This window comes from Aedes aegypti, chromosome 3 (genome assembly GCF_002204515.2).
Source record: "Aedes aegypti strain LVP_AGWG chromosome 3, AaegL5.0 Primary Assembly, whole genome shotgun sequence".
NCBI classification, from domain to species: domain Eukaryota; kingdom Metazoa; phylum Arthropoda; class Insecta; order Diptera; family Culicidae; genus Aedes; species Aedes aegypti.
In genome coordinates, this window is record NC_035109.1 from 125881173 (window position 1) to 125895438 (window position 14266).

General features: G+C 37.2%; 1 protein-coding gene across 1 annotated transcript in view; it reads right to left on the minus strand.

Moving 5' to 3' along the window:
* Positions 1 to 1064: 1064 nt before the first annotated feature.
* The window catches only part of LOC5576269 (fatty acid hydroxylase domain-containing protein 2), a 58133-nt gene continuing 44931 nt past the window's right edge, over positions 1065 to 14266 (minus strand). Inside the window, exon 3 of the mRNA XM_001662509.2 lies at positions 1065 to 1651. Coding sequence (XP_001662559.2) covers positions 1510 to 1651 — 142 coding nt within the window. The 3' untranslated portion in view covers positions 1065 to 1509. The remainder of the gene's footprint in view (positions 1652 to 14266) is intronic.

Genomic DNA, 14266 nt, shown 5'->3' on the forward strand with positions numbered 1-14266 from the left:
TGCTGTGTAACTCTTGTGAGAAAAAAACCCGATGTACATTCTATTTTTATAATTGTCTGGTTCAGACATAGCTTGCATCTAATCCAGGAGCTCGAATTTTTTATCTCATATATCTATTTACAACATTATTGATCGACGTGTGCCAGGAAAGGAGTAATGATGCACTGAATTTTGAAACGTTTATGCTAAAGCTTCTAGTTCACATTTGGCTGGACTGATATTAGTCGAAACATTTGTTTGAAACATACATTAAAGTCAAATATTTAATTCTGTGTTCTACTGGCTTAAGGTGAACCATTTTGGAATGCAAAGATGGCCGGCACAATGGCCGACTTCTCCCCTACTCACGATTTTAAAGGCACAAAACTGGAGAAATAGTTGGCAAACGTTCCTGATCTTCTTATTTTAAGCTTTCTGCTAGTGCACAAAGCCAAAATAAAAAGTACACTGTTGTGGGATGCTTTCTTTGCGAGATTTGTGCCTTTGAAGTTTTAGTGCAATCTTAGAAGTTGATTCCAAACTGTTTCACCTTAAAGCGTACGAGATTGGCACTCATCATTGTGTAAGCTTCATTGTTAAACTTCTACGTTCATGGGTCCTCTCATGGCGTAGGGGTAACGCACCTATCTAGCAAACAGGGAGTCGTGAGTTCGATTCTCACCGAGAAGACGTGTAACTTTTTCGTGAATTTCACTTTGATTTGTCCATTTAACCCAATTGTAAAATATATGTAATGTTTAGTGTTTCATTTCACTTGTGCAAATTGTAACTTAATATTTTTTCATAAAATAGAGTCCGGAAGACTACCTGTACTATCAACTTAACTTGCAATATCAAGTAACCCTGTTTACGGAGTAATATAAAAATCAATGTGACAAAAATTGAGCTTTACATCAGTCAAGGATGATGTCTCGCTTAGGTCCATCATACTCAGATTATTGAACTATAACATTTATTTGAAACTATTTACGCTTTTGAGTATCGTACACATGCATGTTCTGCTTACATGTCAACGTAGTTTCAATATATAGGGTCATTTTCTCAACAGTTACGAGGCGCCCACGAAGGAAACTTAATGAGTCTTTATTTCTGCACAGCATTCATCTGATGATAAGAGGAAATGTGCCCCATCAGACCTCAGGAGATCTTACCATACAAGCTTACAAGACTAGTTCTTCTATCTACTTAACACATTTTCAACCAAGTGATATTCTATATCACTTGGGTTCAGTTTTTTGTATTTTGCTTTCCTGGTTCCACATAAGATCTGTAACACCATCAGCAGCAGTCTACAACATTCAAAGCTTAATCCAAAAAGTAACTGTAGTACTAGTAGCTATTTGAGCAACAACTCCACCGATAGAGTGTGACCACTATGTGTCTTTTGTAGTAATAGGTAGGTACTGTATTAGAAGTTGTTTATTTTTGCTGGGGGGCTTCAGGCTTTCATGACCCCCCCCCCCTCTTTCTTCCATTCTCTGACGACGTCCATCGTCGTTTTCCGCTGGTCTACTCATCTGGAATAAGCTCGCGAGCTGATTTCAGAGAGAATATTCTCTTGTTTCGTAGGTACTGTTTCTTCTTGCGGAATTCTTCGTTCGTACCGTGTAGGGTGTCCCACCAACCGAAGAGTCCGTAGCACTGGTTAAATCTGAAAATGGGAAAAGCAAACAGAAACGGATGATTAGTGGTTGATTGTTGGAGACACACGGAGTTCAAAAAGGTATGAACTTTCGATGAGTTGTTAAAGCGCCTATCGACCTCTATACGCAACGGGCTGTGCACAGTGGTCTTAAGATGAGTAGAAGCAAATAATATTCTTCAATGGCTGTAATTGAATCAAAGTTCTGTCTGTAGCAAATATTGCTTCTCTCATACTCTACGTTCAACTTACTAATGAACATTACAACATTTATGATCTCAAGGATTTTTCCTGCTAGTCATTGTATAAACTCTGTACATCGTAGCTTGCTCGTTCTAGAAATGTGTACGGAACTTCGAGGTCGTTAGGAAAATCATTGGGTATACATCCCACATTATTGTTAATTCAATTTCCTTCAATTCAGAATAAAGATTGTTACCGTTGACTTTTCACATGTCGTTATTAAAGTTGTATCTTATATTAAAGGATAGTTAAGAATAGTCACTATAGAGAGCTGTCACAATAAAAGTTTTCGCTATAGCAAACTTCAACTGTAATTATTCAACCAGTTGCTATAAATTTCTTTACTAAAATTTTACAAGATGTTACAAATTTGGCTAAATATGACGCATTGAAATCAACAAGATTTATTGCGATAAACAGATTATATTATATTACGGTTCTCTATTTTTCTATTTGTTATTATCGTTTCGTGCCACTGCTCAATGCGTACAAGCAACTATCATTGAACAGGAACGGAAAACCAGTTTCGATATCGAACAGACATAGAATAGTCGGGGAATCACGTCATTGATGATTAGAACGCTGGTAGGCTTTCACCGATACGAGTCGCCCGATGATAGGTACCGCTCTAAACCAACCTTTGAACACATCGTTATTATTTTTGAGTGTTAAAACAGCTTGAAACTTGAATGCTCAAAATGAATAATTATAGAAAAAAGTCATTATTTATTCATTATTCGTTAGATTTTATGAACAATTTTGTATGATAAATCGTCAATCAATCGATTTCAAATTGATAAGAACTGGGCTGTGATGAGAGAACCAGTAATATATAAGATAAATTGAAACTAGTGAAATGGCGTTGTTCGATGTATCAATTCATCCACAATTTAACCAACACGGTATCAACTAGTCGAATTCAAAATATGGTTTAACAATTCCAGGTAAAGCCATCGCTTGCAAATAACCCACCATTAGCTGTATTTCTGGACGCGTGAGAAAGATCACGTATATACAGTACCGGACGATAGTATACCATCTAGAGTTTTCCGTATCCATGTGCTCTTGATATTTTATGCTTTTATGTTATATGACTTGATTGAGACAGTTGATTACGAAGGTCCATCGCCATAGGGAGATTTCGAACAATTAGTGAAGCGGCCGATGTATTCATCAGGGCAGCTATAAAAAAAAACAACTTTAATGCAAGCCATTAATTTACATACAGTATAGGACAATACTTTTGCAACTTTTTTGATTTTGTATACAAAATGGTCAGTCTTGGAGGCTTAGATCCCAATTGTTTATAGACCGATTTTGATTGAATTTTTACAGCATGTCGTACATAACATAATTTTTTTTTCTATCTTTATTAACGAGATTTTTAGCCCTGGGCTAGTTCATCTCGGGACCAACGGCTTTACTTCCCTTCCGAAGGAAGTCGTCACTGAAATTTTTAGTGCCTATCTCGGGGATGGGATTCGATCCCAGGTCCTCGGCGTGAGAGGCGTGTGTTCTAACCACTACACCAGGTCCGTCCCCACATAACATGAATTGTAACATCTATTTTCGAGCGATTTTTCCAACCACAAGTTCAAAAGCAATAAAGGTTTGACTGAACTATTTTTTTTTTTGACAAATTTTGATTATTGTTGCAATTTAAAAATGAAGGAATAGTTTCGTAGTATATTCAGCCAAGTTGTTGATTTAGACAAGATGAATAAATTTGCTGAAGATAGTTCTTTGTGTTAGGCTTTGCTATATTCAGATAAATCGTTCAAATTTTTCTTCAAAAATTTCTCTTTAGTCAAACCGTTGTTACTTTTGTTATTAACCTCCCTGTTACGTACAAGTTATGTCTGACGTGGTCTAAAATTTTCATTAAAAACCGGTCTTAAAATAGCTGAGATCTAGCCCATCGAAATTGATTATTCTGTAAGGAAAATCGAAAAAGTTGCAAATGTTTGTTTAATACTGTACATCTGGCTATCCAGATATTAATTTATGAGATGTCGTAAGTTCATATAAATAAAGATATCAGTACACTATGGAAAATATTTGGCACTGATTGATAGAAATCCAGACAAATATTAAACAAAGTAAATATTTTGTCAGTGTTAAGACCGATGTTCGTCTGTTGGTTTATGCCTAACCAAATATTTGCACATTTGGCAAACCGTGTACTGAAAACTTAAGAGATGATTTTTTCAAAAACCACACCATCTATAAACTTTGAAAACACTTCAACAAAAAAAATTTTGGAAAGTAGGGAGACTTACGGGTTCGGCACCATTCGACTATTATCGGCAACCAAATTTCAAACACCAAATATACAGTATTTTTCTATCAAAACACATCAGTGGAAACATTCAGATGATTCTTTGTTCTGCCCGCTTTTCGCTGGCGAGATTTCCGAGACTGAACAAACGATATCGCCGGAGATGTCATCAATTCAAATGAGCACGCCTCAAAATGCGACTGATTTGGAGCTGCCGAAGAGATTCACCAGCAGTTGTTATGGGAAAGTTGCCGAAGAGATTGAGGCTGCCGACAATAGTCACACTGACAAGGGATGTTCGCAGCGTTCTAAAAACGTTTCCAAAAGCATTTTGACAAGTCTGTCGGTGTGAATCGATAGAGGATTGAGCAACGCATAAATAGAGGTCCCCAAGCAAACTGTCACGAACACCAACGCACAATCAATCTTACACAAGTCGATTTCCTCAGAATGAAAAAGGTATCGATGTTTGTTTGAAGCTATTGAGCTTTCGGTCAACGGCAGGCCAACAAGGAAGTGGTTGTTTTGCAGCAATTCTGTTTATATTTGGATTCTCACAGCAAACAAAAGCAATGTTGTGACAGTTCTCATAGCAAACAAAGAAAATTTTGTCAACATTGTACTACTACGCAGGCAACTGGATTAGTCTATGTAAATAGAAAAACACGGAATTTGTCTGCTGATGTCCGAGAAAATTACAAAAGAAGCACGGCATCGGCTTAAGCTGCCGAGAATACGTAAGTTCCCCTAATATAGTGATGTAAAAGCAGAACAAAATATGAGTCCAAATTCTTCTGACCGACATGTGTTGTTTAGAATAGTGCGCAAAGGAAAAGAAAAAAAATATAGAGATGGTCCATATAAACACCAATATTTTTCGTCAGACATATAAACATTATGTAAATTGAATTGTAAATTGGCGTTTCAAAACATATAGTAGGGGTTCCTGGGGTAATATGCACTGCCGGGGCAAAACGCACCTTGTCAATTTCTTTGAAATAAATTAGTTTTGAGTAAAAAAAAAATATGCAGATTGATGAAACGTTGCAAATTGTTGACACCCTGAAAATTTGATTCATTTTGAAAAACTTAACAGGGAAATAGAACAATTTATTCGAAAAGTATGATTCTGATGTAACTTTCCCGATCATTTCACTTGTTGTTTTGAAAGTGATGAAATTAGATTTTTACAACCTTCAACCATAAAACAGATGATTAGAGACTAGGTTGATTGTTGATGAGATGATTTGGCGAAATAATACAACTATTTCTATTTTCCATAACATTTTCTGTTAACCTCACAGCTGGGGCAGCATGCACTCCATTGATCGGGGCAGAACGATCCACTCCAAAATAAACTAAAATCATTAAGCTTCAACCTTTACCAACGTGTTTATGTACAATTGTATCATCTTCTAGGCGAAAATCATCAAAAACTCCTATTTTTTCGATAAATAAAATTTCGTTTAAAACACGAAGGTGCATCTTGCCTCATTGTTGTGGTGCATCATGCCTCAATGTTGTGGTGCGTCTTGCCTCAATGTTGTGGTGCGTCATGCCCCAAAAAGCGGTGCATCATGCCCCGCATCAATCATAATTCACGCAAAAATAGTGTTTCGAAAAAGTTAAATTTTAAAGCAATCTAATGTAATTATGATGAAGATTCGCTCAACACTATTTAAGGTGAATCCAAACCAACTAGATTAGTGTATTAAAACACTACATACATGATGTTTAGTGTTCATTTCGGCACATTTTCCTTAAGTGGTGCATATTACCCCAGGAACCCCTAATTGAGGTAAGGCATCGGCACGCAAGTAGCCTGAAGGGCTTTTTATCGTCAACATAGTCTTATCTCACGTAAAAATATGATAAGTCAAATCGAGTAAGAGAATCGGTGACGCAAAACGAATCGAAATGAGCAATCAGTTCGATGGTTAGACAAACTTTCCGAACATCAAACCGAAGCAGCCTCTATCCCAGGCTCTTTGATTCAAGTAAGGAGACAAAGAGTGCCGCCTATCGTGGTCAGTTGTTCCGAATTTGGGGGATTTAGGCAGGAAATCTTGAACTCCATTAGGGGAATCAAGATTTCCTTCCAAATCGCAAAGAAAGGAGGCTGTCGGGTTTTTCGCGGAAACTCCTGAAGATCGTGAACTTTTTTTAGACATCTGGAAGAGAAGTGGCACCTATATTTTACTTATGACGAAAAAACTGAACGTTTGTTTATGGTCGGCTTAAAAGGACCCTCAGGTGGCTATAAGTAAGATGACGAAGAGTAAGAGATCAAAAATGGAATAAATAATTTATTTCCCAGTCCAAGTAGTCTTTATGAAAAAGAAAACCTAATCTGGCATTCGTCGGAAAGGGCTTTCTTGAGAACTTTGTTTAGTTCACTTCAACAAAAGTGATTTAAGCAATATTATGACTTTAAAAAAGCAAACACCTATGTTCGATGTGCGTGTAACATAGGAACATTTCCAGAAACCTGGAGGAAATTTTCAGGGCCCACTGCCGTCGGTGCCAAAAGTGGGGTCATAGTACCAAACATTGCCGCATGGATGCTAAATGCATTATTTGCAGCTCACGCTAAGGACGTCTGTCCTATGAAAGAAAATACCAAAAAGTTAGTAAGCGCGAATTGCGGGGGCAAGCATAAGTCAAATTTTTGGCTTTTCCATTCGCGAAAATGAATCGTTGAGGCTCATACCAGGCAGATGCACAGCAACGTTATTCGTAGCTGGAATTCTCCAGGCACAATTCTTATTTTCCAGTTAAAGAATGTGTGCTTAGTAATCATACACATCAGGAAAATTATAATCAAGCTCATTCACAAGCTAATTGTCATCTGTTGGGTAACCGTTAGAATGAAAATACCCAAGGAAATACCTATGCCAATGTTGTCGCAGGAGATTTCAGTTGGTCTCCTTTAAATTTTCTTCCTATGGGTAACAGTTCGAATTGTTTCAAATGGGTAACAGTTCGAATTGTTTCAAATCATGTTGAAATACTTATGCTTATGCCGCCACAGGTAATCTCAATTTCGTCTCTTCATCAACGGAAAATCCCCACAGAAAGTTAGCATAAGCATGGGCATGATTGAGCGCCCGCATTTACTACTCCGTTAATCCAAGAACAGCTGTACTTACACAGGGAACCAACAGATGCTACTCAGGATCAGTAGCATTTTCAATGTACTTACACATTAGTGCTCTCATTATTATAACAAACAATACCGTCACCGGTTGCGTCCGAATGCAGGTCAATTTGGGAATGGGAGGAAAATGTAGACGTTTTACTTGCTTTATGGAATCCGAGGAGTCTGCACTTCCACAAGAAAACACTGGGAGTTTGGATATGGGAAAGGATTCGTTTTGGTAAACGATAAAGATATAATTTTAAATGAATACGTGAACATATACACGGATAATCGATACCGATAGTGCGGTTTCTATGCAAACCGGACACGATCTGAATTCCGACGCTCACCCACTAAGAAGAATGCAACAGATTCAACTGACCAAACACTACTGACGCGTTGTTGCTTTTTTCACTCGCACACTTTGTTTTCGTTTGTTTTCTTCCGCACAACGTGAACCGGACACAATTGATCTGGATACCATCGCTCGCCCACAAAAGAGCATAAATCGTTGCACGCTTTATATAAAAAAAATGTCAACAATTCCAGTAGTGAATGTCAACTCCATATTAAAAAAATTCTAAACAATTCCAGCAGTGAATGTCAAAGAGCAGGACAGTCAATTGAGCGTGATGAAAGAGGGACAGAGAAGGAACATTTTTTGTGACGTCACCATGCACTCTTCTATAGTGGTTATCACGCCCAATGGTATGGGTGCCCTAGTGTAGATGTGGTTGTGAACCTTAGAGGAAAACAGTATGCACTCTGTCTCGGAAAACACCCAGAATACAGGTGTAAATTTTCAAATCGGGTGATTAGTCTGGAAAGCGTATGCAAGTTTCTTTGAGGAAAACAAAAACAAACTGAGTATGACGAGCGTATGCGAATGTTCGTGAGTTCAAATATTACTAAGCGCTATGAAACATCGTTGCTTTTTTTCACTCGCACACTTTGTTTTCGTTTTTATTTCTTCCGCACAACGCGAACCGGACACAATTGATTCGGATTCCGTCGCTCGCCCTCAAAGGAGCATGCAACAGATTCAACGGACCAAACACTACTCAGGAAAATCTTAACAGAAAATCTACAGAAAGTGTACCTACTTCTAGTAACATGCCTCGCTCTGATTTAAATTTTGTAACTGAACATTTGAATCATATGATTGATGTAATGTTGAAAACCACCACTATGGCTGAAGCAGTCCAAGTTGGTGTAAAATTTACTAATACAATTTTTATTGAATTACGTTATTCTAATGGATGCAAATATATCCAGCTTTTTACGATAGCTATGAAACAGGGGGGCAGATGAATTGAATTTGACATTTCTTGCCTATATGTTTTATAGCTTGGCCTTAGTAGGCTGTAATTGAGGATTGTGGATTGAACTGTCAAGAATTTTCACTGTTTGCATTTGTTTGAACAAATCATGGTAGTTAAGGGTGAAGATCAATCGAAGCTAAACCTCAAATTTTCAAGAGCACCAATCTAGAGAACCAATCATCCGTTTAAGCTGAAAACTTAAGGCGAAGTAATCCGTCATTGAAATTTGTACGCGTCGTTGATGATTGTTGTTCATTTTTCTCCAGATTTTGAATCGTAGAAAATCAGTAGCTTTTGAACAGACACAACTGAAAAAGTATCAGCATACTTTATGAATGTTAGTACATACAGTGATACTTTCTCAAGTCAACATGAACTATCAAGGCTGATATTTATCACATTGAAATTGCAAGCTATAAATCATCATTGCCGCCAAAATTAATGACGGGCTACTTAGCTTTAATCCATTGGTCACTAGCTGGTGTTGACCAATCGATTAAGTTTTCAGCTCAAACGGGTGTTCGGTTCTCCAGATTTGTGCTCTTGAAAATTTGAAGTTTGGCTTCGATTCATCTTCACCTTAAAGGAGTCTCAGTTTTTATTCTTAAAAACTATTTCCATTTTTTTAGGAACTTATTTCATTTATTCCTAGGAATACGAAGAGAGCAACTGAAAGCTGCAGCATGAAAAATAAAACGCAGTGGACACGTTGAAGAGCTTCTGATTCCAATGTTTTTTTTTTTGTAATAATATACTAACTCATTTTCATGATTGTTGAATTCTCTAGTATGGTATGGACCCAGTGAACACACTATCGTATATGAAGGGATATAAGAGTACAAATGTGGAGGCGATATACGTTCATTTTGCATGCAGCCTTATGGCGCATGTGCGTATATCGCCTCCACATTTGTACTCTTATGCGTTATTGTATACGACTTTGTGTTTACTGGGGAGCCAATATGAGTCTGTCCGTGAGTCTGCTCGTTTTCAATTCTATGGGGCTCTGCACTGTTTTGATTTTGAAGAACGGAGCCAGCAAAAATCTTAAATGGATTTTTAAATCCTTAAAAATAAGTTCACATATAGATGTATGTACTTTATAAGCCGTACATGGTTAGCATGATATATTCCATTATTAAGTAAAGGAAATTGAAAGAAAATTGTGTTATTTTTATTATTTTTTTACAATCAAAAATACTTTAAAATGGGAGAGGGAACGATCAAGCTTTTTTTTCCACAGCATGGTTTAGTTCGAACACTAGTAGAAAACTGACGTAGAACACAAGAAAGGACTTGGCCGTGAATCGTCGTGATTGCACCTTAAACGATTTTGTTGTCTATTTTCTGGTCAAATTTCGCACATTTTATTTTTTAGAAATCCTCTAAACTCTTTGCTAAGGCATCAGGATGCCCAATTGTAATGAATAATCAATTTCCCAGTAGATGGTCTCGCTAAAGATAACATTTTAACATTTTGTTTTCAGTCCAGCTCGTGAAACATGTAGATTCTTCATTCTTCATCAATAGAGATCTGTTCTCCTAGATGCTGCTTTCAAACGCTTTTCATTGACCTACAAAAATAGATGAATAATTTAATTATTAAATAATGAACATTAATTTTCAATTTTCAAAACCAAGAATGAAGACTTCTGAAGTTTAAATGAACCGATGCAGGAGTTCATTAATTTGACGTTTGAGCCAAATTCACTCGTTGCCATGGTCACATAAATAACACGGCACCGCTCAAACGTCAAATAATTAACTCGTGCATTGGTCCATGGAAAGTTTCAGCATCAAAAGGCTTACTTTGATTCTGCCATAAACAAAACTATAGTAAAGGCAAAATATGTCAGAAGGGGGTGATATAAATTTTATGGCATGCTAGCGTAAAAAGCTGGATTCTTTTTAAATACTTTGAATTGGAAGGCTCGCTCTTCAAATGGTAAAGATGACGAGCTGTTTATTTTCTGAACGTTCATAATATGTATAGTAAAGTTTTTAATAGAGTTACTATCATCATTCATAGGCGCATAAAACATAAACTTTTTTCGTCATTTGAAACCATAGTTTTTGAAACTTTGGGTGTTTCTGTTGAAACACAGCTTATTAAATACTTCCATAGCTGCTTATTTGCCTTTTCAATGCACTGGGCAGCTAATAAATTTGCTTTAGAATGACTTGTGGAAGTTGACTCGCAATAAGTCAAAAAATTTAGTTATTGGTGACTTGATGCCAAACATCGCTCATGGAATAATTCGCAAAGTAATTCCAACGACAGAATTTTATTTGACGAGTGCTCATCAGGATATATCTTAATTCAATAATCTGATAGCTTTACTTTTACGGGGCCCAGATAGCCGTAGCGGTAAACGCGCAGCTATTCAGCAAGACCAAGCTGAGGGTCGTGGGTTCGAGTCCCACCGGTCGAGGATCTTTTCGGGTTGGAAATTTTCTCGACTTCCCTGGGCATAGAGTATCTTCGTACCTGCCACACGATATACGCATGCAAAAATGGTCATTGGCATAGTAAGCTCTCAGTCAATAACTGTGGAAGTGCTCATAAGAACACTAAGCTGAGAAGCAGGCTCTGTCCCAGTGGGGACGTAACGCCAGAAAGGAGAAGAAGCTTTACTTTTTCTTCCTCTTCTAGAAACCCTTCTACGATTGAGAGTTGTGTTTGATCCTTCGACCTTGACGCTTGCTCCTACGGGAGCCGGCGACGAGGGCAGGATCAAACATGTCGCGCGATCGGTCGGGTAAAGTGAAAAAGTGACGCGTTCGATTAGTTCTTTTTGATCTTTCGAAGTTGACACTTGCTCCTGGGCAGTGCAGCAAGAAAGCCCGAGCAGTCGTCAGTTGTTTTCCCTCTCGGGTCGTGCGCCTATTTTCTCTGAGTGCTTTTATATAGCCGATCAAATGAGTGAAGCTGAAAGTGGATTGTTGCTGCTCAAGGATGACGGATCAATTGGTGAGCTCGTTTCATGCTACTATTTCTAATCTATAAAATATGTATGACTGCACCTTTAATCGTTACAACGGTGAGACGTAAATATGATTTTTCAACAAACTATGAAAGGTTCGTCACTGTGAGTGTCGACATAAACTCTGATTCATAAATTATTAATGTCTATTTTTTTTTTTTTTTCAAAACACCTTTTTCCTTTTACCTTTATTATTGTAATTAAAAAAAAACTTTGAATGGTTCGACACTACGAGTGTAGACTTGCGAAAGGTTCACTTTATTCAACAAACTTTGAAAGGTTCGTCACGTCAAGTGTCGGCATAATTTTTCTCTACATAGATATTGTTCATATCAAATGAAAAAATAATATTTACATATAAGCATGTTTAAATCTCACCAATAATTATTTATCATGGTCTAATCGCTTATCAAAGTGAATCCTGTGACCCAACGATCCTCCCCATTAACAAACATCCCTCCCAGTAACCTTTGTGGAGATGCAGAGGCAAACACGGTCTCCAAATAGCAAAGGTTACACACTAACATTCCTTCCCCCAATCCCACCTGACTGCAAGGACGTGGCCGGCGCCGTTATTGACCATGTATAAATAGAGGCACTGAATTATGCACACTGAAGAAGATTATGGCCAATCCCAGCCGATCTTCTAGTTGATTCTTTGTGCATTTTCACTGACTCCGGTCAATCACGGAATAGCAACCATTGATATGTGTAGTCAGTCTAAGCTAAGCTAAGCTAAGCTCTTCTAGAAACCCTTCTACGATTGATTTGGTGTTAACTAACTCTAGTCACCTTTGTAGCCAATTGGTTACTTATGCTGATTTTGCTTCTAATCATGTCACTGTTATACTCCAAATAAATATAAAGCGATTCTAAATCCTATCAGCTCCAAATTCAATTATTTTCGAGCCGATTGAAATACATACTTTGATTGTTATCATTATGTTAACATTTCTTTGCAAACAAAACTTGATATTGACAATGCTCTCAAAACTTTAACAAATCCCATTTTTGAACCAATGTCTCGGAATACCAAAATGCGCAGTAAAATTCGAATCCGTGATTTTAGACGACGATCTTAAAATCTTGATCCGTCTTTAAAACGTGATGAGAAGGCAATTTCAACGCACTCGCAATTCTGTTATAAAAATGATATGGCAGGATCTGCAGAAAGAAATTAAAAAACGATTTTCTCAATTAAAATTTTGAAAATAAGATTTCTCAATTGAACCCTTGCTCTAAGCCCTTTTGGAAATTATCTAAAATTTTGAAAAAAAAACTTCAGAAGCCAATTCCGGCGTTGACAGATTAAATAATAAATAATTACCACTATCTAATTGCGAAAAAGCTCAAAAACTTGATATGCAGTTCGAAATCACGCACAATTGTAATTTAGGACTCACTAGTCCAATTGAAAATCAAGTTACTTAGGACTTTGAAAATATTCTCAATTAAGAGAAAGTATTCGAAAATTCCTGTAAGACTGATTTGGAAAAAATGAGAACTTGTATTAAAAGTATAAAATATATGAAAGCTCCTGGCGATGATGGAATTTTCTACATCCTCGTCAAGAAACTTCCAGAAAGTATGACAACTACCGAAAAACTAAACATTACATATACTTTGCAATTGGATTTAATGGTAAAATTGATGTGAAGTTTGCGAAAAACTTACACGTCTTCTCGGTGAGAATCGAACTCACGACTCCCAGTTCTCTAGATAGGGCACGTTGTCCCTACGCCACGAGAGGGCTCATGGACGCAGAAGGTAACCTGAGTTCGATTTCAGCTCAATAATCACGGCTTCCACTCCGCTGGTTAGCCGTAAACCACGAATCATAATGAATTAAATCAAGTGTTTATCGAGCAACGGACTCATGTTCCGTAGCCGGTCGTTTGAGAACGTCGCGACCTATTGGAAGCCCGCACTACAGAAATCCCAGCCAGCACGTGGTTGGCGAGTGTGGTGTGGTATTTCAATACCTAACAAATAATGCGCTCTCGGGCTAGGCATTGGATATAAATAAAAAGCATTGGGCGGTATGAATAAAAAGCGTTGAACTTCATGTATGAATTTGGTATGAATAAACAACCTTTCGAACATGTAGTACCTACTACTTTCGAACATGAGCAGTGACTGATGCTGCACGTTAAGAAAATTCTATTCAGAGTGACACTTAAAATCAATAAAATCATGCATATATGCCAAATCATGTGAAAATATGAATATTACTACGTTCCCGCTATACATCGCGTAATCGATCATGAACACAAATTCATGTAGGTTATGTAACTTTACACGATTTAAAGTGTAAATTTGCGATAACCATTCCCGTTATGTGCATGTGAAATTTATAATGATTTGACAAGAAGGATTTTTCTGAGAATTTTGGAATTTTAGCTAGAGGTCTGTATACTATGAAGGAATCTTGAGATTACAGCAATTGTGGAATTATAAAGTTCCTAACATTTTCAAGATTCCAGTACTGAGAAATTGATGAAATAGCAGTAGAATTTTGAGCTTCCTCTGTGAATTAAAAAAATAAGCATGTTGAACTCCGATGATGGATATGGGATTCTTAGTATTTCTGTGGTATTCTTGTTACTTTGGTAGGTTTCCTGGTAGTATCCCTGGAATTCTTAGAAATGAAAATAAATT